The sequence below is a fragment of the Scyliorhinus canicula genome, chromosome 8 (assembly GCF_902713615.1).
Source record: "Scyliorhinus canicula chromosome 8, sScyCan1.1, whole genome shotgun sequence".
In the NCBI taxonomy this organism is placed as follows: domain Eukaryota; kingdom Metazoa; phylum Chordata; class Chondrichthyes; order Carcharhiniformes; family Scyliorhinidae; genus Scyliorhinus; species Scyliorhinus canicula.
In genome coordinates this window covers 163,308,605-163,335,648 of record NC_052153.1, presented here as the reverse complement: position 1 = coordinate 163,335,648, position 27,044 = coordinate 163,308,605, and the positions used below count along the sequence as shown (strand labels likewise).

Sequence of the window (27,044 nt, the reverse complement as noted above, 5' to 3'; positions counted from 1 at the left end):
TTCTTAGCCAGGTCTTTAACTGCATTTTGCCGGGTCTGGTAACCAGTAGACATACCAATCTTGGGGAGAACCTCTCTCTCTACACTATCTGCACCACTTTCCTACTGGAGTTACCCCACTAACGGATATAAAATGCCCAAACCACGCCTTTGAGCCGGAGCTGCCCTGTGTGTGACCATCACTCCATGGCCACCACCGGAAGTCGTTTGAAGACTCTCGTATGACAATCAGCTGGGGGTGTGGATTCCCAGGAGAAATCCACAGACATTAACTTGGGTTCAGAGTGGCAAGAGTGTTTGGTCACCGCCAATCTATGTGCTTTAAAAAGGACTTTTTTGTGCTAATGAGACCGACCATTGTAGCTTCAAAAGTACATTGAGAGCTGTGTTAATATTAAAACCTGTGTGCATTTGTTTCAGCTAATTGAGGAGTAAAGGAGTATTGTATAATAATCAATTTTTTTAAAGTTTAATTTTTTTGGTCTTTGTGAAAACTAATTAGCAGCCCCGTGACTGTTCCCCGGCATTTGATTTGAAAAAAGAGTGAAAGTTACTGTCTTTTGAGCCAGGTTTCTATTCTGGGATCTTCCCATCCAGTTGTAACATCAACTGGGATCGTAACATGTACTTGGGCGTCCCCTTGCTCTGGGATTATGCCCTCTGATCCTAGACTCTTACAGAAGCGGAAAGACCTTTACAGTTTCTACCTTGCTGACCCCCCCTGAGAATCCTTTATGTCTCAATAAGATCACCTCTCATTCTTCTAAACTCCAGTGAGTACAGTCACAACCTACTCCATCTCTCCGTGCAAGAGCAGACTCTTAAGGTCTTCTCCTATTTCTTATGTTCTACTGAGGAAAGGTGTTTTGGTGGCCGGATGAGTGAGCTGCTTTTTTTTGTAGAAAGTACATTAAAATTGGCGAGAATAGTATTTCAGCAATGCTTTAGAAAACATCTCATCTGTTTATCCTGTATTTTGATTGAATAGTTCCAGAAGATAATTTGAATAATAATGACCTAGTACAATGTGATTTAACGCTGTCTAAATTTGAGCATCTGTTCAGAATTAATTGTTGCCTTAAAGCAGTGCACATGTAAATTTGTTTATTTACCCAAGTGACTAGATCCCTTGATAGGTTTGTCTATAAAAATGATTTTCTCAAACTTTTCTCGTGATCATAGAATGTTATTAAATTGGGACTGGCACATAACCATATCTAGGGAGGTAGACATGTCAATTTTTCACAAGGTTAAATAAACAATCAAAATGGATGAATGTTTGAATCTAAATTGATCATTTTATGAGCTACAATGTGTACTTTATTAACACAGCTATTCAGTTACAATAAAAGTGTATTATAGGACTTATCACCATGCACAGTTGTGTCGTGTGGGGGAGGGGAGGACAGGAACAGGGTGCCACCAATTTCCATCTGAGAACGACTTTCTCTTGAGCAAAAATAGGCTCATACTTCAGGAGAAGGGAGGTTCCTGTTTGTTTTGTTCCAACGGCACCTTACATGGTCAATATATTTGGTCGTCTAACCTGGAATTCTTATCTGCTGTTTGATTTTCTTGAATTGTCATTTAGACCAGTGCTTCTCAAAGTGTGGTACGCGTACCGGTGCCGGTACGTGAGGCATCGTCTGCCTGTACGTGGAGTGTTTCCAGAAAAGAAAGAGACAGTAATCCTGGATTGGCTTGTTTCGCTCACCGGTCCCTGGCACATTGAAAAAAAAACTGCCGGTCCGCCACATCAGATAGTTTGAGAAGCACTGATTTAGATGAGTCTGGATTAGCATTCTTCGAGATCCTAGACACTGATCTAGACAGTACAATATAGCACAAGAATGGAGAGCCCCTATCAAAACAGACCTTTCTGTTCATTCTTCGAGGTGAAGATGACCATGTTCATCTTCTGGTGTTTGTGGTAGGGTTCCGGTGGGCTCATGGGTGACTGCTAAAGCTGATCTGTGCTCCGAAGGTTCTGAAATGAAATGAAAATCGCTTGTTGTCACAAATAGGCTTCAAATGAAGTTACTGTGAAAAACCCCACATTCCGGCGCCTGTTCGGGGAGGCTGGTACGGGAATTGAACTGTGCTGCTGGCCTGCGCCTGCTTTCAAAGCCAGCGATTTAGCTCTGTGCTAAACCAGCCCTTCTGTTCTGTTCTGTTCTGTTGCAAATAGGACAGGATACTGCAGACAATTGAGTTGTTGGCTTGGAATTTCCTCTCCTTGCATTTTCCCTCTGTCTCTAATATGTTTCTGCTTACCCGAGTCTCGGATGTGCTGAACAGAGTTTTTCTCTACAGACTTTCAGTTTGGGAGGCAGACTCACTCCTCTTTGTTTCCAGACTAATGTCGGATGTCTGCCGAAAGCTGCACTTGGGCAAATCTTACATGTGTCTCATTGTCAATGTGGACAGCCCAAGTAATGAGGAAATCCCATAGAATGTGATCATTTATTGCAATGGGGATTGAATACAGAAGATTATGCTTCAGTTCTACAGAGCATTAGTGAGACCACATCTGGAGTACTGTGTTGTAATAGTGGTCACCTCATTTATGGAAGGATGTAAATGTGTTGTAAACAGTTCAGAGAAGTTTTACCAGATTAATACCTGGAATGGGCAAGATGCCTAATGATGAAAGGTTGGATAAGTTAGGCTCCTATCCATTGCAGATTAAAAGAGTAAGAGACAACTTGATTGAAACATACAAAATCCTGACGGGTGGATGTGGAGAGACTGTTTCCTCTTGTGGAAGAAGCTAGAACTTGGGAGGCGGGGGAGGGGGGGGGGGGGTGAGGAGGGGCACTGTTTAAAATAAGGGGCTGCCAATTTAAAGTGGAAGTGTGGTGAAATGTTTTCTCTGAGGGCCATGAGTCTTTGGAACGCTTCATCAAAAGGCGGTGGAAGCAGCGTCTTAGAATATCTTTAAGGCAGAGATGGATAGATTCATGGCGAGCAAAACAGTGATCGGTTATTTGGGGTAGGTGGGCTGCAAATTTGAGGATACTATCAGATCAGCCATGATCTTATTAAATGACACGATGTGAAGAAGACGTGGTTGGACTGGGGTGAGCACAGTAAGAAGTCTTACAACACCAGGTTAGAACCCAACAAGTTTATTTCGAATCACTAGCTTTCGGACCACAGCTCCTTGGAAGGAGCAGTGCTCCGAAAGCTAGTGATTCGAAACAAACCTGTAAGACTTATTATTAAATGATGAAACAGGCTCAAGCGGCCTCCTCTTCCTGCTTGTTTGTATGTGGGAGTGGGCAGTAAACTGGGCTTAAGTTCGATGGTGAGGCGGGATCACATTGAATGGTGGAACAGGCTTGAGGGACCGCATGATCTCCATCTGCTCCTGTTTCTTCATTCTCTCTGTGCCCTAAGGATTATTGAGCCCAAAGTTCAATTTTAATCAGTGGTGTAACAAATTCTCATGATTTTTCTCCTCTCTCCCATGATAAGCCAAGCAGAGTCTTTACTACTTTATTATTTTTAAGCACCTATGTTTTGACCTCAAGCCTATGTGATTACTTTAAGTAGGTCATTGCTCAAAGTGATAGGAGTTGACAACAAATCAATATTTTTCATGGTACATTTGGAGATGTTGTTGTGATAATCCTGATCTCAAAGTTCATTAAAGTCTGAAATTCACCTTGATTTTCTGTCTGTTTCTGTCCTTCACTGCTTTTCAAGCCTGTTACCACTTGAATTCCTGCAAGTGAAGAAAACAAAATATGGATTCATACTTGAGTGTCCAGTTTGCATTCAAGTGAAAATTATTGTTTAACCGCAGGCTGTGTAAATGTTGGTGGTTTAAGCTTAAATTGTTCCTTTGACAGGCTGTCTAACACTGCAGATGTAGATTTAAGTGGAATTCTGAGCTGGGAAGGCCAAAAGATTCCCTGACTTCTACGGAAATGTTTAAATACTTCAAACTAAAGGAACCCCCGGTGAGAATTTTCATTTATCAACTAGCCATCTGTGGGCCACTCCAGGCTGCCACTGTTGCTATGCCTGTGTTTCTTCTTGAGTTTGTAGGTGTAGTTTCTGGGACAGATTGCAGTGGTTGAACTGGTAAGATGGCATTCTATCATTGCAGGTCAGATTCTGTGGAGAGGCTCTATACCAGACTGCAACTTCCCAGAACTGCACTAACCATTTGGAGTTTGGGGAGAAGGGCCTTCCTAGCGAACTGGAATGGCCACAGTTGCATCTGAGGCTGCTGGTCCTCCAGCGAGGTTATCAGGAGATACGCTGGTCAAGATCCAGGACCAGGTATATCGGTTGACGAGAGATGAAGCTGGTGGACTTGTTATTGACTGTGTCTTGGGTTTAGCAACAGTGCCAGCTGTTCCTGATGCTGATTAAGGCACATTGGGCGGGATTCTCCAATCCCGCGGCAGGGTGTCCATGTCGTCGTAAACGCTGTTGCATTTTACGACGGCGTGAATGGGCCGATCCCAGGGATCCGCAAATGCGCAGTTGCGCCGGTGCCAATGAGGGCATGTGCAGTGGCCTCCTTCAACGCGCCGGCCCTAACGCAGCATGGCGCAGGACTACAGGGGCCGATGCTTAGGAAAGGAGGTCCCAGCCACAGAAGCCGGCCCGCCGATCGGTCGGCCCTGATCGCGGGTCAGGCCACATCGAAGGCCTCCCCCGGGGTCGGACCCCCCCTCCCCCCTCCCCTTCCACGCCGAGGTCCCGTCGGACCAGAGCAGGTTGGAACGGCACCGGCGGGAGTCGGCTCTTATCTTAAGGCGGCTCAGCCCATTCGGGTCTGAGAATCGGTTGTCCGGCCGCGTAGAGCGGCCCACGAGCGGCTTCTCGCCAACCACGCTGGTGCCAATGGCACTGATTCTCCACTCTGTGGAGAATCGCGGGGCGGCGTGCCCGTTCACAGGGATTCTCCGGCCCGGCCCAGGGCTGCGAGAATCCCATCCATTATTTTCATGGACGTTGACTGGAGCTGCACTTCTCCACTTGTCTGATACCATTCAGGCCCATCCCTAGGTTGCACTTGCAACCCCTTGCAATCAGGACTGAATATTCTGTCTTCTGCATGAATGTTTCTTTAACCTCTCTGAAGATGGATTGAGTTTCCCAGCAGATGTCGTGAAGCTTGTTAGGTTGCCTTATTTCATAGTCAGTTAATCACACAGAGCAACAGATCTGATCATGTTTGCTTAAGTCAACTTCAGAAAAAAGATAAAAACCTGTCACATTGCCTCGTAAGCTGACTTCCTTGATTTATACAAGAGATCTCCCAACTTCTCCTTGAGAACTGCTGATTTTCTGAGCTTGCTGCTTTATTTTAAACAGAAGGGGGTTGTTTGTTCGCCACCAACCCCACTCTCACAGGAATTTTGGGGTTTGGTACCAGATCCTGGCCTTGTGGTCAGAGGAGCTGCAAATCAAATCTTATTAACGTATCCTTCCCTTTCAAACGCCCTTCATTTAATGTTCAGCAGGAATTTCATAGCATCGCCGCATAGTGTGATCAGCCCCCGGGCTGTAACTGCCTTGTGGTTTGTGATTATCTTGGGTATTGGACCCTGATAGTGATTTCAACATTGGCTGAGAGGGGTAGCCGTGTCTGCTTTCCTGATAGAAGAACAGTAACGAGAACAAATTTGTATTGTGTGCACTAATTCCTCAAGACATTCTAGCTCGGTTCTTTAAAAGTATGACTTTAAACCAAAACAAAGGTAAGCAAAGCAAATGTCCCCAGAAGGATTAACATATAAACTGGAGTTTGGTTTCTCAGTGAATCCCTCCCCGACTCCCCCCTCCAGCTCCATTTGTCCCCCCTCCCTCACCCCCCAGTAGCTCCCGCTCTTCTGACTCCCAGCGGCTCTCTCTCCTCATCCCCTCCCTCCCCCAAGTCACAACGGTTCCCTCTTCTCCCACCCCACCCTGGCTCCCCCTGCCTCCAACCCGCAGCGACTGCATCCCCAGTCTCTGTTATTTGAATGTGGAAATAGTGAATCAATGGGTCTTTTGGACATTTGGAGCGGGGCAACGAGCAAGTGAGACAGCAAGTGGAGCAATGATATGGCTGCCAAGGGCTTAGGAGCAGCATAATAGTAATGATCGTTGTTATTGTCGCAATAGGCAATAAAGTTACGATGAAAATCCCCTAGTCGCCACATTTCGGGTACACTAAGGGAGAATTCAGAATGTCCACATTACCTAACAGCACGTCTTTCGAGACTCGTGGGAAGAAACCAGAGCACCCGGAGGAAACCCACGCAGACACGGGGAGAACGTGCAGCTTCCACACAGACAGTGACCCAAGCAGGGAATCGAACCTGGGACCCTGGTGCTGTGAAGCAACAGTGCGAACCACTGTGCTGTCATGCGTGCCTTATAGTGCATATTGTGACATTAAATGGATATATCCTCTCTATTGCATCGTAGTTGATGTAACAAAATGATGTGGAATTGATCAAAAGTAAAGCAAGGTATTATTGTATAACTAAAAAGAGATTAATTTCCATTGCAACTCTCCTGAGTTCAGGATATTCCAAAATACTTTACAGCCAATGAAGTACTTTTTGAAGCGTAGTCACTGTTCTAATATAGGAAGCCTTTCTAATAGTTCTTATGAATTGGGTTTCAAAACTGAAATACTTGTTTCAGTCACAATTCCTCCTTAATGCCAAGACTCAGAGCTGGGGAGTAATTGAATGAATTTACTATATAGACTTTGTGAATGACACATGTCAGCGTCCCAGTTATTCCCAGCCTTCCATACGCTATTCATCCCTGGAATGGTTTCTCAGGTCTTTGTTGGCTGCTATGTGGAAATTGGCTGAAGAAATGTCTATTAAATGGAATCTGCTTCTATAAATAGGACAGTTTAATGAGTTGACAGAAACACAAATATTTAGATTTATCTGTCAGATCTGACAGCCCATTTGTACTTAACAAGGTTTTAGCGATAAGCTTCTTTACTGCACAATCCCTCTTCTAGATTAGTATTAAAAAGTAATCATGACACATGCCTACAATGAGTCGGTTTAGCCTGCCGTCCATACACCTTAATGCCCTCCGAGCTCCTTAATTAAGGATATGCCTTAAGTTTTTGGTTTAATGACTTGTAAAATCCCTAATAGTGGGCAAATAGTTAATCTTTGTGATTAAGGTTGGGAGAAACTGCGAGCTATCTGGCTGAGGTGCAGGGGTAGGATAAAATCAAGTTGATCTAAAAGAAATGGAGAAAATAAATCCTTATTAGTAAGCTTGTGAAAGAAGATAGAGAGTGGAATCAATATCACAGAGAGAAGGACAAACAAGGATGATTGAGCAATTGGAATTTTTTCTCGGGCAGGTTTCCGTGTATGGTGTCAATCACAGGCAGGAGATTGTGTATTGATATAGAAGGTGAGGCTTTTTATATTGGATGGAACTTTTAAGAGAAGAATACCACTGTTATACCGTCAATTCACTGTGAGTCCGTGAGAACGAGTGAACATTTGGCTTTAATATCCATGAACTCTCCTGCCAGTGTCGGCTGTACAAATGAGTTCCACCCACAGGTGGCCGGAATATATATGGCCCCGGTGAGGATGGAGCCAGAGGCGAAGCCCACCGGGGTTCCAGTACAGTACCTGGAAGTAGCCCGTATCATCACTTCCAGGTCATGGGTCACATCATTATACAGACAGCTCATGCATTGGGTGAAATACATTCAGCACAACCACATTTACATGGAGCTGCTTTTAACTTGATTACGTGATTGGGCATTGCATTGCTGCTTTCACTGTGACGACTACATAAGTGTAAATCTATTCAATTAAACATAAAAGGTTAAAAAAAATAGGTAAAGAAGCCTCCAAAAAAAAAAAAACAAATCCAAAAACTTTTCTTGTCTTGCTGGCTTTCTGAGATTCATCTTTTCCTCTGCCTACTTTTGACCTTTCCTTCTTCCGTGTCTTCTATCCCTTCCACTGAGAAGGCTCTGCGGTTGAGCATCATAGAATCTACACTGCAGAAGGAGCCCATTGCGTCTGCACTGGCTCTTGGAAAGAGCACTCTACTTAAGCCCACACCTTCACCCTATCCCCATAACCCAGTAGCCCCACCTAACCTTTTTGGACACTAAAGGGCAATTTAGCATGGCTAATCCACCTAACCTGCACGTCTTTAGACTATGGGAGGAGACCGGAGCTCCCGGAGGAAACCCAGGCAGACACGGGGAGAACATATAGACTCCGCACAGACAGTGACCCGAACCGGGAATCGAGCCTGGAACCCTGGAGCTGTGAAGCAACAGTGCTAACGTACCACCACATGTTCAAGATAGAAATGTGCAAGACAGTTTTCTGGTTTCCAGGGATATGGGGGGGGGGGGGGGGGGGGGGGGGTTTAAGAGGTAGTAGCATCATTGCACTGTTAATGTAAGCCTACTTGTGACAGTAAAGATTATTATATTATTATCAGCTGTTGTCTGTTTGAATGGCAGAGTAGGCTCGAGGGGTCAAAAGACCTACTCTTGCACCCATTTCCTATGCTCCTGTTTTGACCTGGTATTTCCTCCACACTTGGGCTCAAGTGCACACGCTACGTGGGTTCAAGGATTTTGTGCGGCTTTACAAATCCTGTCCGGATCCTCACTGAAACCTATTGCACCCAGTTCAACCACCTGTCATTTATTCCTTTAATCAATATAGCTCAGAGAATACATCAAACCAGTAAGGCATGTTGGTGTGAAATGTTGCAGATGCAATTTTGTTTTTTGATAAAACGCACCCATCAATGTTGGCTGGTTGGACCTGGGTGCTGCTGAGGTTTGGGCTCATACGCAGCAGGTGATTACTTTATACCTCCTGCGCATCTGTCTTCAATAGTACGGGGAGATGACTGATTAATTCCTATATGCAACACTTTAAATATGTTTGCAAACAGAGCAGCAAGGAAAGGAAAACACGGTGAAAAGAGTATCTGATGTGGTCAGGGGCACATCCAGGTGCATCAAGTGAAGTGGAAAATAATCAAAGAGAATACAACGGGACCCAAAATGATGAAGAAACGCTTTACGAAAATTAGTTTTTTTTTCCAGTCTAAACAAAATCGACCAATTATTTGAAATTCTTTTTCTTTAATAGTGTACATCACAGGCAAGCAGAGATTCACCCCGGAAGGTGGAATATTGAAGCAGCATGCATCGGGTGATTTCTGCTGGCAGCTGGTGAGTCAGGATGCCAGTAGCAACAAGCCGAACAGTTCTTTTGAGTTGAAGATTTAAAGCTGAAAGAAATATACTATTGTAGGTTTGGAATTTCTTTGGGACATGATTATTGCTGCTGATTTCTGCCCGTTTTGATTTCGGCTGCTTCCGAACGAGATCAGATGCAGTGTTTTCCAAAATTGGCAGGAAGGGTTCAGCCTCAGTACAATTCTGGGTTGTGCCATGCAGGAAACTCCAGTCCTTTGTATTTTTCTGCCTTTTTTCCTGAACTTTCTGCCACTTTTCCCTCTTTTTTAAAAAAAAAAATATTTCTATCTTCCTCTTCTCCTACTTCTAGCTGATTCCCACGTCGGCTGAAATGGTGGCTGAGGCAGTAATATCTGCACCTGCAGCTGGAAAACTCGGCCCCAATGATCCAGAAGAATTTCCCACATTACCGGAATGTTTTGCCTTCCTCATTACTGTTCGTTCTTTTGCCACTGGCATCCTGACTCACCAGGTGCCAGCAGAAACCACCCTATGCATTCTCCTTCAATGCTACATCTTCCAAGGTGAATCTCCGCTTGTTTGTGGCGTACAGTGTTAAAGATAAAGCATTTTAGTCTGGGGAAACAAATTGTTCGTATTTCACACCGACGTACTTCTAAAGACATCCTGTGGTCTGTATTTGGTAAAGGAATATCAGACAGGTTGCTGAAGTGGAAGCTTTCAGTGCAGAACCGAACAATCTGCACATCCTCACCGTGTGTGCGTGGGTTTCCTCCGGGTGCTCCGGTTTCCTCCCACAGTCCAAAGATGTGCAGGTTAGGTGGATTGGCCATGATAAATTGCCCTTAGTGTCCAAAATTGCCCGTAGTGTTGGGTGGGGTTACTGGGTTATTGGGATAGGGGGAGGTGTTGACCTTGGGTAGTGTGCTCTTTCCAAGAGCCGGTGCAGACTCGATGGGCCGAATGGCCTCCTTCTGCACTGTAAATTCTATAATAATATATAATATATATTCGGAAAGCTGTGTTAAAATTAGGCTGGAATTTATCAGAAATTTGTCACAATTGTGTACTGTTATATTCTGCTATGCAATGCTTGTTTTATATTTTTTCCCGATGTTTGATGAGTTTGAGGTATCCCCATGTCTGTACAATATTGTTGATGACGTACAATGTTAGATGGCACAGTTGTTAGCACTGCTGCCTCACAGCGCCAGGGACCGGGGTCCAATTCCAGCCTTCAGTGGCTGTCTGTGTGGAGTTTGTACGTTCTCCCCGTGACTGTGTGGGTTTCTTACGGATGCTCTGGTTTCCTCTTGCAGTCCAAAGATGTGCGCATTAGGTGGATCGGCCATGATAAATTGTCCCTTAGCGTCCAGGGATGTACAGTTCAGGTTACGGGATAGTATGGGTGGGGGTGGATATGGGTGGGGTACTCATTCGGAGGGTTGGTGCAACCCGATGGGCCGGATGGCCTGCTTTTTTTTTTAATAACAGCACAGAACAGGCCCTTCAGCCCTCGATGTTGTGCCGAGCAATGATCACCCTACTCAAACCCACGTATCCACCCTATACCCGTAACCCAACAACCCCCCCCCCAATGTTTCTGTTAACACACTGAAAAAGTAAAAAACTGCTTGATGGAGCGTGCGCTGACTTGCACATCTCACTGTATCCTGCTACAGAGGAACAGAGGCTTTGTTTAAAAATGAGAATGGAGCTTTGCTGGGCCACTCCTGTGCGGTTTGTATTCGGGAGGGGAGGATGGTATATGCTCTGAGTACTCTGAACGAAAGAAGGACGTTAAAATTTTTATATGAAAGAAGTTTAACAAATGTTCTCACTGCCAAGTCTTAATGTATGCTTGTGGGCCCTGTGTAGACTTGATTCCATTCACGGAATCATTTGGTTGACTGAATGACAAAGTAAACATGCAGCCAGCAGAGGGAACACTTACACCTCCACACAAGCACAGCTTTTACAGTGCCTGTTGCCGTCAATTCTGGAATTCATTGCCATGCTTAGCTATTTGACAATCTTGCTGCCCAAATCAACAGTGTTTTGAGGGCTAAGATGTGTCATGCCGTATGTATTATACTGTGCCAGGATTTCACGATATGATGGGAAGTTTAAGCATCCAATAACCAGGAGTTACCAGTCTACATCAATACTCCATAATGTACATCTCTCACTTTTCTGTACTAACTACTGTCAAATTTAATTATTGTTTTTCGTCAGGAAAATGTGGACTGCCCTGACACCTTGAAAGCTTTTTTTTACTCATCTATTGATATAATACTGAGCTCTACAGCAGAACTGGATCAATACATTTTTTCTTCCAAATATTATTCTTTGTAAATAATTTGAAAACTGTAATCATATGAATATGTTGGCTCAGTCGGTCATGTACCCATGTTTGTGTATACAACCTAATTTTTAAAAAAAAGATGAACCCTGCCTTTCATCAAATCTATTTAGTGGTGGAACTTTTACTGCAAAGGAATAATTGCATCTGATCTACAGAAATGGGTGTACTTGAAGCCTAATGTGCAGAAATGACCTATGGAACGGTGCACACACAACAGAAAATATTGTCCATCAGAAACATAGCCTTATCTGTGTGGAAATTTAGACTTGGAAATACAGGTGAAGTTTTTGGTATCTTTATAATCTTTATTATTGACACAGGTAGGCTTACATTAACGCTGCAATGAAGTTACTGTGAAAATCCCTTAGTCGCCACATTCCGGCGCCTGTTCGGGTATACGGAGGGAGAATTCAGAATGGCCAAACTACCTAACAGCACGTCTTTCAGGACTTGTCTGAGGAAACAGGAACACCTGGAAGAAATCCACACAGATACTGGGAGAGAACATGCAGACTCTGCACAGACAGTGACCCAAGCCGGGAGTCGAACCTGGGACCCTGGAGCTGTGAAGCAACAGTGCTAACCACTGAGCTACTGTGCCGCCCATCACACCACTTTTTACCGTGTAGTTGGTCATGGCAATCGTTCGGAGTGTATGGAGAAGTATTTCAAAAGTTTGAGTGGAACTTCCTGAGCTAATGTTGGACAGTTCTTTGCCTGAAATAATAGGAATAGTGTATTCTATCAGGAAGAGACGGACAGAAGATAGTTCATTGCCACAGTTAAGGCAGTGTCTTCGGGCCAGGACCTCCCTAATTGTCAGTTCTTGATAATTGTTTGGTTCCAAAATGCAGAATTAATCGTTTTAATAACTAATGTTTATGCGCGAGTACTCTTTGAAAACATGGTGAATCTTAATTTTAAAAATGGCAAGTATTAATGCGACCTGCCATTCAAGTTGAATGTTTTGGAAAGATTTGCCTGAATGGGGCAAGGTTGATTCTGATGTTTTGCCACTGGACATTGTCATTTAGTAACAATTAAGTTCATCTGTGTTTAAGCTTAAAAGATGCAGTAATATTTAAGCACTGTTTCATTAGTCCAATGATGTGAAAGGCTGAAAGGAAAGATGGGGGAATTAATTTATTCTGTTGATATTTTATAAGGGCCAGCTGCATCTGGCATTATTACCTGTCTGTGTATAGCATTCTATTTTTTAATGCAGATGTAACGTAACAAGATGCTCGATCTGTTTATGTAGTAAAAACATAAATTCACAGATCTATGTTTACAGAAGTGGTTTCAACATTTTGTGTGAATCCAGTTGTTGACCGGAATTGTGCCATTCAGTGTCTAAGCTAGCTGTGTGTGCGTTCTAAGTCACCGGAAAGCTGAGTGCGAGACGGGGCTTTGCTGTGCTGCCAACCAGCTGCGTCCCAGTTTCCCGTCGTCAAATCCAGCTGCTGTGGTTGCCGAGGTGTCACCGCTGATTTACCCTCGTGTTTGACCCTAAAACTCGTTTTGACGCGCCGATGGGGAAGGGGAAAGCTGTGCTTTACGTGGGTTCGACATCTTTCAAAATGATTTGAAGGAAGGGGAGGGGGTTGACAACTGTGAAGCATTTTTTGATTTCAAGCTGGCAAGTGTATGTGCGAGCGAGCAGTGCTGGAGCCCACTTGCTGCTATGCACAGCAGCATTCATGATCTCCTGAAGTTACTGGAGTGAATAACTAAAAACAGTCAGCTGACTTTCAGTCTCCAATCGGAATTGCTGTGATGTAAGTGTTTAGCAGCTGCAAGGATTAGAATTAGCATGGTGAGGTCTGTGGCACTGCAGCATGGCCAGACAGTGGAAGAAATGAGAAAAAAGCGAAGGGTAACATGGATGAGTCAAGCATTCTCCGGCGTCGAGGGCTTCAGGTAGGAAGAGGCTTTTTATTCTTGAGATGAGACACATTTGCACTGTCGGAATTATTAATAATCTTTTGCTGCATTCCTTTAGGATGTTTAGGAAAAATGTTGTAACGTAGAAACATTTTGTCTTAATTTAGTATGTAGAGTTCTGGAAAAGGTGGTCCTTTAAACAAAATTTTGCTCTTAAGTGGTGTCATAGGAAAAAAACAGGCTGATATCTTGCAGGTACACTCAATTGAATTAGTTACAGACGGTTGTATTGCATTATTTGAAAGGCAGGGGAAGAGACGCTCTGCTTAAACTACTTGCACTACTCTTTGGACATACGATAGATTTTAGTAAAGTTTTTGCAGAGGCCGAAGAGTGAAAATGACCAATTCATTCTTGTGGTAAATATGAACTCTCCTCTTTAAATCTAATTTTTACATTCCTGTAATAACATCAGAGTTCACTTTTACTGTGCACTCTCATTGTGATTCAGAAAGTAGCACATTGATAACATTTAAAGCAGAGATGATCCTTTAACCGGCTCTTTGTATTGTATTATCACGGATTTCAATTGCTCTCCATTTTCACTCGGTGCAGGTTGTGAGTTGAATGTTTGAAATTTTTGAATCATAAATTAAGGACGCTTCTCTTTTGATACATACAGTCCATCAGTCAGGCATGCAACAACATAAAACAGTTCTATATTTTCATTCATGGATCTAATGCTTCTTTGCTTTGCCAATCTTTTGCCATCCTCCCCCCCCCCCCCCCCCCCCCCCCGCCTCCACTCCAAAAGGTGCCGATGTTTTTTTGGGTCAGGGTTTCGCAGATAGCCTTCCTGCAGTTTGCCTAAGCAGCAGTTCATTTTGGAGAGTCTACACAGTGAGAAACGTCATGACTATTGGGAAGCCATCACTGCCCAAGTTTGATCTTGTGCTAACTTTGTGTTTGGACTGCTGGGCTTGCCTGTTGGTGACCAGGAGTTGGAATCCGGGCTGATTTAACATGCGCCGTCTCCCTTTGCTGCCTGTGCTGACATTCGATTAGCTCAACAGAAGCTGGTAATTACATCGGGTATCTTGCTGACCTGTGTGACTAAGATTCTTCCTACCTTTAAATAAGGGAACTTGTGGTTTTATTCCTGTCCATTCACTTGCGTTGTCAAATACCAACCTAGTCAGCCTAGCTGAGATGAATTTATCCAAGCAGGTGTACGGCTGTAAATATTCTGTGTTAAAGTCCTAATTATGGAATATTACGTACATTAAATCAAATACAGTTTCAACTGGGATCAGGTTTGGTGATATTTCACAACTTTGCAATTCAGGATGAAATTGAGAAACACTTATGGTGTATAGGAATGCTGTTGCCCTTCAGTCTGAGTCCAGAATTGACAGACCCGATTTGACTTTTGAAACGGATTGCATCTGATGATCCAATTTTAATAGCAAAGTTTATTTAAATGATTGCCGTGAAATGTACAGTATGCGGGAGGCTGCAGGTTGAATGTGTCCAACGGGAAACTTTTTGTATTGTTTTACATAGAGGGAGTGCCTACTTTCTAAGGAAGTGACCCCGAGAGTGGAAATCGGTCAAAAGATCTAGATAACATACAATTGTCATATAATAGCTGCCTGCTACTTGTACGCTTGTAGAGATGCCACTTTACACTAGAGATTTAAACCATTCATGCAGATGTCTGCGTCACAGGAACAAGCCAAATGAACACCAGCTCTTTGATCATCATCGCAGCTTTGAGTTTTAAAGATTGTTCTGTGACGGATGTATAGATTATCTATAATATATATATATAGGTCCTGATACGGGGTTAGAAATTTACAGGAGTATAATGCATGTCGGCTGTGAACCAATTTCCATCTTTTGCCTCGTGCGTAAATTAGCAGAAATTTTGTTTCTGGTATTATTCACTTTGCATCTTCTGAATTTCTTTTATTTACAATTTGTACGAGGCCAGCACGAGAAAATACTATGTTAGCAATCCTGGGGCTTGACTTATGAAGGAAGGCCTTCCAACAATCTACAGGTGTGGTTTTGTCCTCTAGCCCCTACCCTCAGCCAAGTCGAGAGGCATTGGCCATAAAGTATTTATAGCTATTGACAGTAGAGGTTTACTTTGGGCCCTACTAGTTATTGGGAAATTGCTTCTGCCTGAGCTGCTACTCTTGTGTCCCCAAGTCCACGCAAAGGACAATTTCACAAGTCAAACATGTGGAGAATTGGTAGTAACAACATTCACATGCATGCGGTAGAGGAGTGATTATCTTGTAGGGCAGATTAAGCAGCTTTTGTGTGTCATTTAGTGACACTATCTGATTCGTAGGTCTGGAATTCTCTGGTAATCTTAATAAAATAATTAGGTTTGATGGGTGATTCAAAGGGGAAAAAGGCGCACCGTGCATCAGCAAAGATATGTAAAATCAGCCGTTAATGTGATAATTACATAGTTCAGTTCCATGAATCTGCTGCAATTCAGTTGAACTTTTTGCTGATATGTGCAAGTTTGCAGCGATGTTTAAGTGTGGATAGAAATTGGTTATTCAGCACCAGGATTTCCACACCAATTACTCCTCCCCACCCCCGTCAAAATATTCTATCTACTCTCAAATTGCTAAATTCAAATATTTTGATTTCCAATTTTTAGCACTAATTTTCCACATTCAATTCCACATTTTTAGATCTCTGCTATTTATTCTCCCGGGCTCAACATAGTGGGGAGCAAAACCGGATTCTTTAAGGGCTTGTGACCCACTATGCTGGACTTTTCTTAGGCAGGCCCTCAGGTTGAAGCTGAATTTTTTCCACCCTGGGGTTGTGGATGCTGAGGTGACGACAAAATCCAACGCTGGATCCCATAGAATCCCTACCGTGCAGAAGGAGGCCACCCGGAACGTCGAGTCTGCACTGACCACATTCTCCCAGTGTCTGCGTGGGTTTCAGCCCCACAACCCAAAGATGTGCAGGTCAAGTGGATTGGCTACACTAAATTGCCCCAAAATTAGAAAAAAAATTAATTGGATATTAATTAATTTATTAAATAAATTGAATTTATTTAAAAAGAGTCTGCACCGGCCCTCCGAAAGAGCTCTGTACCCAGAACCATTGCCCCACCCCATCCCCAGCTAACCTGCACATCCTTTGGACACTAAGGGGCAATTTGTCATGGCTAATCCTCACCCTTGGATTCACGCACCTTACCGCCAGCAAATATTTGATGAGGTGGGTGGGTGGGATGCTCTGATTTAAGTCTGCTCCTTCTTGGTAGGCTAGTGTTTATCAAATCTTTTTCTCCGGACCCACCTTGCCAACTGAACTTCATGACCCACGCCGGCCGACCTTTGTGACCCACGTCGGCCGACCTTTGTGACCCATGCCAGCCGACCTCTGCGACCCACGCTGGCTGACCACTGCAACCCACGTCGGCCGACCTTTATGACCCATGCCGGCCGACCTTTGCGGCCCACGCCGGCCGACCTTTGCGGTCCACGCCGGCCGACCTTTGTGACCCACGTCGGCCGACCACTGCAACCCATGTCGGCCGACCTTTATGACCCATGCCGGCCGACCTCTGCGACCCACGCCGGCCGACCGTTGCGGCCACCGCCGGCTGACCTTTGCGGCCCACGCCGGCCGACCTTTGCGGGCCCCGCCGGCCGACCTTTGCGGCCCACGCCGCCCGACCTTTGCGGCCCACGCCGGCCGACCTTTGCGGCCCACGCCGGCCGACCATTGCGGCCCACGCCGGCCGACCTTTGCGGCCCACGACGGCCGACCATTGCGGCCCATGCCGGCCGACCATTGCGGCCCAGGCCGGCTGACCTTTGCATCCTTATTTGCATTGGCAAAATAAACAAAGCTACACTTCAAGAAATCATCTTTATACTGTTTTGTTCCTGATTTCAGTTTCTTCTTAATGGGCTGTTCACTAGAGGCCCTGGAGCCCTGGGTACAACTCACAGTAGTGCTGCTTTGGCCTGCCCTGGTCTCCTGAGAAGCTCTCTCCAGCAGATTCAGTTGTCAGATCCTGGCCTGTTTGTCTCTCTGCGCTCTCTTCCCTAGTACCAAAAGATCCATCTCTTTGGTCTTCGCACAGTCTTGTGGCTTGCATGGGAGGAGTCTCTCCATCATGATTTCACGCCCATTGCACCTACAGGGCACATGATGTCAGTGTACGTGCCGGGCGCATGACCTGCTCTCTGCGGCCGCTTCTGGCGAAGAAGACTCCAGCATTCACATTTAAAGGTCGGTCGCGGGCAGCATTCTCAATTTAAAAGTCGGTCACAGCCATTGGCCGTTTCTCCCACGATCGGGAAGGCCACGACCCTCCCGACACAGACCCTTGACCTATCCGCAGGCCACGACCCTGAGTTTGAAGAACCCTGTTGCTGACCACTACCAGGAGGACGAAGATGCGAGAGTATCACATTGTGTTGAGAGCTGCATGTGTAAACTCTTAAGTGTAAACTGTACATCTAGATGGAACAGCTCAGTGAGTCGCATGAGCTGATCTAAAGATTGAGGCTATAGTTGCTTAGCTTTGCATTTCCAGCTGGTTCACCATGCCGATATTTATGCAGTGTTTGCATTTCACAGCTTGTTTCATTACAGGCCCTTGCAAGGCTTCACTGTTTGCTTTTGCATTCCAGCGTTACAGTTTCCATCCAGTGCATCACTTTGCGGCGCAGTTTATTTCCAGGCATTATGTTTCCCTGTTTGCATGAATCAGGATTGTCATCGTTGCTATTTTGACTTCAGCGTTTGGTGTCAGTCGGGAAAACTGCAAGTTTTACGATTCAAACTCTTCCACAGTGGCTATAGAAAAGCCCGCGTGTGTGACCCTGAGGGAATAACAGCCTTGCTCATTAACACAAATGATGCAAGTTTACTTAGTGCCTGTAAAGTAGAGAAATATTCAGAGATGCTTCTTCGCAGGAGTGTAGCCAAACAGAACTTGACACCGGACAGAAGAGGAGAGCAATAGGAGGGGATGACAAAAAAGGTCGATCAAAGCGATCGGTTTTAAGGAGAGCCTGAAAGGAGAAGAGACCGTGACGGAGGTTGTGTTATTAAAATCGCAAGCCAGAAATGTTATCACACTGTAATTTGCATAATTGTTGTGTGGCTACCATATTGTCCTGAAGATTAAATCACCCCATTGAAAGTAATCCAAAGTTTTTATCCATATGGATTTATCGAGCAGAAAGATTTTTTGAAATTTAGGATTTATTGTGCAAAATACCTGCCCAGTGACAAAAATTTTTAGAAACGCAACCTTCATACCTGCCTCTTCTCCTTTAAAACTGATCACTTTGACCGACGTTTCGGTCATCCCTTCTATTACCCTCCTCTTTGGTCCCGTGTCAAGTTCTCGCCGGTTATGCTCCTCTGAAACATCTCTGAATGTTTCTCTGTGTTACAGGCACTAGGTAAAAATGCACCATATTTTATTAATGAATGAGCCTGTCTATTCCCTCGGGGTCACACTGCGGTGTTCTGTAGCCAACATGGAGAGTTTGCACAGCAAATCCTGCAGTTATGACAAAGGTAGTAGGCGATTCTGGGCATGAATCGCAATGATGCTGAGGCGGCAGCTGTGGTACATTTCTGGACCTGTGGGAGGATTTGCTTTGTACTTGGCGTAAACTATGACTGATGGGGCAATTGTGTACAAGTGGTGCAGAAAAGGATTTTGGCCAAGCAATGAGCTAGGTGTCGCGAGATGTAATTTTGGCTTCAGGCCTGTTGAATCAGACATGACTGTGCAAGTATATTTAAGAAATGGCATCTTTATTTATGATCTGCTTCATGTATCAACAAAGCAGCGACGTGACAGTAGCAGCAAGAACATGCGGCATTACATTTTTACGATGGAGTAATTTTACCAGCAGTGATTACTTCTGTCGTGCAGTTGTCTTTCTTCTCTGTTGGTTTCAGTGTAACTCCCTGCCGAGCTGTATCCCTCTCCCTTTATACCCGTCCTTGTCATTGTTATGGGACAACTATGCTGCAAGTTCCTATTGTTTCAGAGCTTCCCATGAATTTTATTGTAAGAAGTCTTACAACACCAGGTTAAAGTCCAACAGGTTTGTTTCAAACACGAGCTTTCGGAGCACGGCTCCTTCTTCAGGTGAAGGAGGAGCCGTGCTCCGAAAGCTCGTGTTTGAAACAAACCTGTTGGACTTTAACCTGGTGTTGTAAGACTTCTTACTGTGCTCACCCCAGTCCAACGCCGGCATCTCCACATCATGAATTTTATTGACACTTATCTGAACAGATGGTGCTGGTGTTCCTTGCAATCAACCACCTATAACCCCGCATATTCTTTCACTTTCTGGTGACAATTAAGCTTGAGGAGCCATCTGATTTGCATGTCCACCGACACTTCTTATTCATGCAATCCCAGTATTTCCACGCAAGCATCTGCTTACGACCTGATTTGTTCCCCCACAGATTTCACTTCAAACATCCCAGACATGGTTCACATATTTCAAGATGTCATGGTTTAAAGCTATGTAAACCGCACTATTATGTTCCTTTAGATGAACAGGTAGCATTTCGCAGAATTACCATAAGACATAGGAGCAGAATTAGGCCACTCGGCCCATCGAGTCTGCTCCGTCATTCAATCACGGCTGATATTTTACTTATCCCCATTCTCCTGCCTTCTCCCCATAACCCCTGATCCTGTTATTAATCATGAACCTATCTATCGCTGACTTAAAGACACTCAGTGATTTGGCCTCTACAGCCTTCTGAGGCAGAGTTCCACAGATTCACCACCCTCTGGCTGAAGGAATTCCTCCTCATCTCTGATTTAAAAGATCGTCCCTTTAGTCTGAGATTGTGCCCTCTGCTTCTTGTTTTTCCTACAAGTGGAAACATCCTCTCTACCTCACAAAAGAAACCGAGGAAGAAAAATAAACAAAATGGAAGCAGAGATTATACTTTGAAATGAATGAACTCACTGTTGATTCTGAAAGGTTGGAAAGTACGTAATTGAACGATTATGGCCGGGATTCTCCACTCCCTGTCGCAGATTTCGTAATCGGCGATCGGGCGAAGAATCCCTTTTGACGTCGAAATCCGGGGCGGCGCCAGTTTGACGCAGGTTTTATATGCTCCGCCCCCACCAAAATGGCATCATTGAGCCACGCGCCGCTCGCCGTTGGGACGGCCTTAGCCCGTCACCTGAATGCCCTCACCCGATGCGCCGAGTTTGCGACCACGCGAGGGGCGTGTGGACTCAGTGGTTGGGAACACAGTGTGCTGGCTTCGGTCTGTATCCAATGCCGCCACGGTCGGGCGGAAGCCGCACTGCTGGCCGGGGGAGCGTCCACGAGGGCTGGGGAGACTGGTGCGGGGTGGCCAGGGGGTGTCCAGAAGGGCACTATCTGGCAGGTCGGGTCCCATGGCTGGCACCATGTTTTACGCTGGGCCGCTGCACAGGTGTTCGCCGTGCGCCTGCGTGGCAACGAACCCAGCCATTCTCCGACCGTTTGTATTGTGGGAACCGGCAGTTCTAAGCGGTGTAGCTGCTAGCCCCCTCACCAGTTGCAGGATCGGTAAAGGGGCTCTGCCGATTTTTTTCACGTAAAATACCACAGATCCTCCGCACATAGCTCACTGAAAGGGGCAACACAGGTGGAGAAGGTAGTCTAGAAGGCATACGGCATGATTGCCTTCATTGGCCGGGGTATTGAGTATAAAAATTGTCAAGTCATGTTGCAGCTGTATAGAACCCTAGTTAGGCCACACTTTGGAGTAGAGTGTTCAATTCTGGTTGCCGCACTACCAGAAGGATGTGGAGGCTTTAGAGAGGGTTCAGAAGAGATTTACCAGGATGTTGCCTGGCATTCGCTATGATGAGAAGTTGAATAAACTCGGTTTGTTCTCACTGGAACGACGGAGGTTGAGGGGGGGACCCGATAGAGGTCTACAAAATTAAGAGGGGCATAGACAGAATGGATAGTCAGAGACATTTTCCCAGGGTAGAGGGGTCAATTACTAGGGGGCATAGGTTTAAGGTGCGAGGAGCAAGGTTTAGAGGAGATGTACGAGGCAAGTTTTTTTACACAGAGGTAGTGGGTGCCTGGAACTTGTTGCTGGAGGAGGTGGTGGAAGCAGGGACGATAGTGACATTTAAGGGGCACCTTACAAATACATGAATAGGATGGGAATAGAGGGATACAGACCCCGGAAGTGTAGAAGATTTTAGTTTAGATGGGCAACATGGTCGGCGCAGGCTTGGAGGACGGAAGGGCCTGTTCCTGTGCTGTACCTTTCTTTGTTCTTTGTTTGTTCTTAGCCTCAGAAGCGGAAAATCCAGCCCGATATTCTGTTCATCAAGCTTGCCTTGAACTTTATTGGAACTCTGTCAGAGTCTGAGGACTTGAGAGGTCCGAGATGGAGCGAAGTGGAGAATTATAATGACAGAAGACCAGAAGCTCAGGGACATGCTGTTAGGCTGGGCAGAGATGTTTTGGAAAACAGTTCCCCATTCCTTATTTGGTCTCCCCCACGTAGTGACGACTAAATTATGAGCAGCGAATACGGTCTATTAACTTGAAAGGACTGTAAGTAATTTCACCTAGGAGGTGTGTTTGGGACTTTGGAAGGTCAGAAGGGAGGAGGTTTAAGGGTAGGTGTTGCATCTTGTGTGCTTGCATGGGATGGTGCTGTGGGAAAGGTAGGGAGTGTTGGGAGTGGATTTTGGAAAGAACCAGGCTATCACAGAGGGAACCTACAAGATATAAAATATAGGAGCAGAATTGGACCATTTGGCCCATCTGTCACTTCGCAATGCTGAAGGGAGATTGGAGGCGAAGATGTGCTCGAGTGCAAGCATCACGCTGGAAATGGTGGCAGATGATCTTATCTCTGCTGCTTGTCTGCCATCAACATCTTATTCCACTTACTCATTCTCTCTGACCCACATTGGCTGCCAGTCCCCTCATTTGAATATATTGATTTTGCCTTCCTTATTTCTATCGTCCCGCAGCACTACAACCTCCTCGGCCCCTTCACAAAATCCTTCAGTTCCTCTGACTTTGGCCTCTTGTAAATTCACCCCCCCCAACCCCATTGACAGTCTCATGTTAAACTGAGCCCCTCCCTCCCTGTAAGGTGGACGTGGTGGTACTTCAAAGTGGAGAATTGGAACGTTTCCTGGTTTGTTGGCTAATATTTACCCCATAACCAACAGCACAAAAAACAATGGTCGCAATGCCATTGTTGTGTGTGGGACCTTTCAGTGTACACGAAGGCTGCTGAGTTTCTGAGATTGCAATGATAATCACATTTCAAAAAGTACATCATTGGTTTTATGAAGTCCTGAGGTGCAGCATCTTCCTTTGTGTTTCTCTATATACTATATATTGATATCAATGGTAAAATAAAAATAATGTTTGCAGCACTGTTACTGTACGTTTGGAGGCCTCAGCAGTTGTAAGGGCAATGCTCCATATTTATGTTTTGTATGCTGTATATCATGGGCCTTACGTGACCATAAGGGGGAAGAAACATTCTGGTGTGTCATATACTACAGTTGTGACCGGGTCACATTTATTGTTGACGAGGCAGAATCTGATGGCAGTAGTTAGCTGCCATTGAAGCTACTTAATGAGCAACATTGGGAAGAGTGCCAGGAATTTGTCTTGTTTGAAATAGCAACTTAAACTGAATGTATTTGGTTGGAGGTAGGGAAGGGAGATAACGAAAGTTGAAATGGGTGCATTCAATCTCCAGAAGGCAATTTGATGGAGCCTTCCAAATGATTTAATGGATTAATTTTAACCCGTTGCAGAAAACTGCAGCACAGTCTGTGAATATATTTCGGCACAGAAATATTGACATATTTTGGTGGTACTCCAAGGCTCTGTCAATTTGTCTTCATTTTTTTGTCTATTGATAAGTATTAGACATTTATTATAAGGTAAATAACTGAGAGCTGCTTAGAAGGAATGCGTAAGATTTGTTAAGACCTCTATTTTGAAATGACGAGCGGGAATGTAAATTATTCATGAAGCTGGCAGTATCCAGAGTGAAATGAAAATGAATTATTTCTCCTGAGCAAAGCTTGTAAATGGGGGTCCTTAAAAGCTCGTTTTACAGTTCTAACTCTGAAATATGCTGTTTTTCTCTCACATTGACAGATCAACAATGTGTTCATGTTTCCAGTCTGATTTGGCCAGATTCTGCCATCACAGTTATTTTTTTGTAGGTTTAGGAAAACTGATAAACTCATCGTAAAATTATTGTTTTGTTGTGCAAGTGCAATTTCTGCTGCACACCATTAACATAAATCCGATAGCATTTCAGCAGATTTTACTTTATCTTTAAAAACTAGCAAGAGGAAATTATAGTAAGATTTCAGATCTTAATTGCTAACCTCATTAAAATGTTCTATATATTAATAGTATGAATATTAATGTTATGAATAGCATTTCCACTTAATGAAAAAAGCATGTTCCACCCTGAATTTTTCGCACATTAAAATAAGTTGCATATATATTTCCTGACTTTGAGGGGAGATTTTTAGTGGCCAATAAAGTTTGACTTTGCTTAATGATACATTTGACGTATTCATGATTGGATTTTATCAGATAATTTGTCATATTTATAAACTTTTTTAGTGGGTGTAAAATTGCAATAGATTTGACACTTTGCATGCCGACTGTTCCATGCCCTTCCATCAGATCCGCAAGTTGAAACAGTCATTTGATGGTTGTCGATAAATTCAGGCCACGAGTTCAGCAAGGTTACTTTGATAATTCCAACCTTTCAGGACCTGCTCGGCCGATCTTACATGGGCACTGACGTGTTGGGTACTCTGGATCTGTGGAGACTGCCTTTACCTTAGCAGTGACATAGACAGGCTACCAACACTTGTAATAGTACAACACTATTTTATTAAGCTAGGATCCATTGAACATACTTTCACTGTGGGTCGACACTATGTTAGATTAAACTGAAGACCTATGCCTATCCTGACCAGTCTAGACTGTTAGCATATGGTGATGGTTTGTGCTATAAGCTGCGAACTCTGTCCTTCTCAGTGGCTGCATCCCGAATGAGCGGGAAAACTAGTGCCCTCTGGCTTTATAGTGAGCGTGCCCTAACTGGTGATTGGCTGCTGTGTTGTGTGTGTTGATTGGTCTTAGATCATAGAACAGTACAGCACAGAACAGGCCCTTCGGCCCTCGATGTTGTGCCGAGCAATGATCACCCTACTTAAACCCACGTAACCCGTATACCCGTAACCCAACAATCCCCCCATTAACCTTACACTACGGGCAATTTAGCATGGCCAATCCACCTAACCCGCACATCTTGCAGTGTGTCAGTCAGTGTGTGTCTGCACCATTATATACTGATGTGTATATTATGACAGGTACCAAGGCTACAGGTCTCCTCTGTGTAGATTTGAGAGTCCCAGCCATTTTCTTATGCATGCTTTGACAAAGTCTGCATTCATCGTGCTAGGTGTCAGTCTGTCACCTTGATTAACCTTTAGCACGCTGGTGAGCTTTTATCAGTTTTAATGAAGAGAAATGCCAGGAGCGACCTTGAGTGAAGGAGGCAGACGATGGTGGTGGAAGATTGTATGCTGCTCCGGTGATGCCAGGCAGAAGGTTCAGGCACTCGGACACTAGCTTGACACTACTGCTGTGCAGTCAGCCTCCCCATGTCTCACTGTATGAGCAGAGGATTCCTGGGAGTTGTATAGCTTTATCTACTAAAGTGTGTGAGGGGTTTGGGGGGGTGGGGCGCGGGGGGAGGTGGCAGCTCAACTGTTAAGCAACAGAGGTTTAAAAGTACGATAACCCCTTCCGATGATCTGTGTGAAGCTGGAGTAACGGCATAGTGGTTAGCACTGCTGCCTCACAGCTCCCAGGGATTTGGGTTCAATTCCGGCCTTGGGTGACTGTTGTGTGTGTGGAGTTTGCACTTTCTCCCTGTGTCTGTGTGGGTTTCCCCTGGGTTTTCCGGTTTCCTCTCACAGTCGACAGATGTGCAGGTTAGGTGGATTGGCCATGCTAAATTGCCCCTTAGTGTCCAAAAGGTTAGATCGGGTTACTGGGTTTATGGGGACAGGGCTGAGGCGTGGGCTTAAGTAGGGTGCTCTGTCCAAGGGCCGGTGCAGACCCAATGGGTTGAATGGCCTCCTTCTGCACTGTAAATTCTATGATTCTATAAATTGTCATGAGAATGTCACTTTCAGAAATGTCTGTCTGCTCATGTTACTGCAGTGATGTCAGAGTGTGGGTGGAGCTGAGCTCTGGCTCTGTTCTTTAGTTTCACTTTGAGGAAAAGCTTGGATGTATCTGTTTTTTTGGTTTCGTTTTCAGTGTTGGAGCTGAAGCCAGACAGAGCAGGTGTACTGCTGTTCTCTCTGCCATGAAAAGACTATCTCTTGATCATTTGGTGAATTCAGAATTATAAATGGTTTCAGTAGTGAATGTAAACCTGACGTGCTTCCATTAAAAAGTGTTTCTTTTGTCTTCTCGATGTTGTTTGGGAAGTTATTAAGGATTACTTAGTGTTGTATTCTTTGGGGGTTGTATTTGAATTAATGGTTGCTAAGATGTTCACTGCATGTTTTAAAAAGGTTAACTTGAGTTCATAGAATAAACATTATTTTGATTTTAAAAATACGTTTCCATTTCTGCTGTACCACACCTGTAGCGTGGGCCGTGTGCTCCCCATACCATAATCAAAAGTTGTGGGTCAGGTGAACTCCATGATACACTTTGGGGTTTTCTAAACCCTGGCCCATAACAAATTGAAGATAATGCTGAGTAGCTGAAGTGTGTCTGGAAAGTGATAGGGGAATATCAGGCTGTTAAAGTACAGGAAAGTGTTCCAGGGCTGTGCATCTTAATAATTGCCGTTTGAATAAGCATTTAAAGATATTTAATGAAATGAAGCGTAAGTGACTATAATAATCTCCCGATGTAATACAGAATCCAATGTTTTTAGCACAGTGGCAGCCAATGATGAGTGGGCTAGCACTGTCCGAAGTGCCTGTGTCAACATTTCAGCCTCGTGCCTTCAGCTAGGGTTGGCAACACAGCATGGAACACCAATTCACATTTAATTAAGGAAAGCCACACTTGTGAAGTGTCTGTCAGGAAGGATCTTTTAAGTCTTTGACTACACCTCTGTGGAATGCCATAACATTGAAGTGTCTCCTGACTGGTTATGTGGAGGAGCTACACGTATTCAGGACACTAATACCCAGACACATTGAATATGACAGCTGTCTCATCTTTCTCCTTACAAACATAACACAACTCTTACCAGCACTGTTAGTTGTTTACCTTGGCAACTGTCGTCGTGCTAGAGTTCCATGGTCTATCTTCTGCAGTGATTTATCTCCCTCACACACAACTCTTCATTAAAATAACTCGCAGGATAGAGACAGGTCACTGGACCCAACTATATACCAGTGTTTGTGCACAAGAGTCCTGTCAATCTATTTCATCAAACTTTATTAGCATATCCTTATGTTCCTCTCCCCAAATGCATCTGTGCAATTTGCTTCCATGTGGTAGCAAGCTCCGCATTC

At 44.5% G+C, this 27,044-nt stretch overlaps 1 protein-coding gene across 8 annotated transcripts in view; it reads left to right on the top strand.

Moving 5' to 3' along the window:
* LOC119970652 (microtubule-associated serine/threonine-protein kinase 4-like) overlaps positions 1 to 27,044 on the top strand; it is a 588,463-nt gene that overhangs the window by 188,741 nt on the left and 372,678 nt on the right. Inside the window, exon 1 of one of the 8 annotated variants that reach the window (XM_038805608.1) lies at positions 13,206 to 13,477. The exons of 6 other annotated variants lie outside the window; for them this stretch is intronic. In XM_038805608.1, coding sequence (XP_038661536.1) covers positions 13,439 to 13,477 — 39 coding nt within the window. In that variant the 5' untranslated portion in view covers positions 13,206 to 13,438. Of the gene's footprint in view, positions 1 to 13,205; positions 13,478 to 27,044 lie in introns of those variants that run through there. One more of the 8 variants, XM_038805615.1, reaches the window with a different exon arrangement.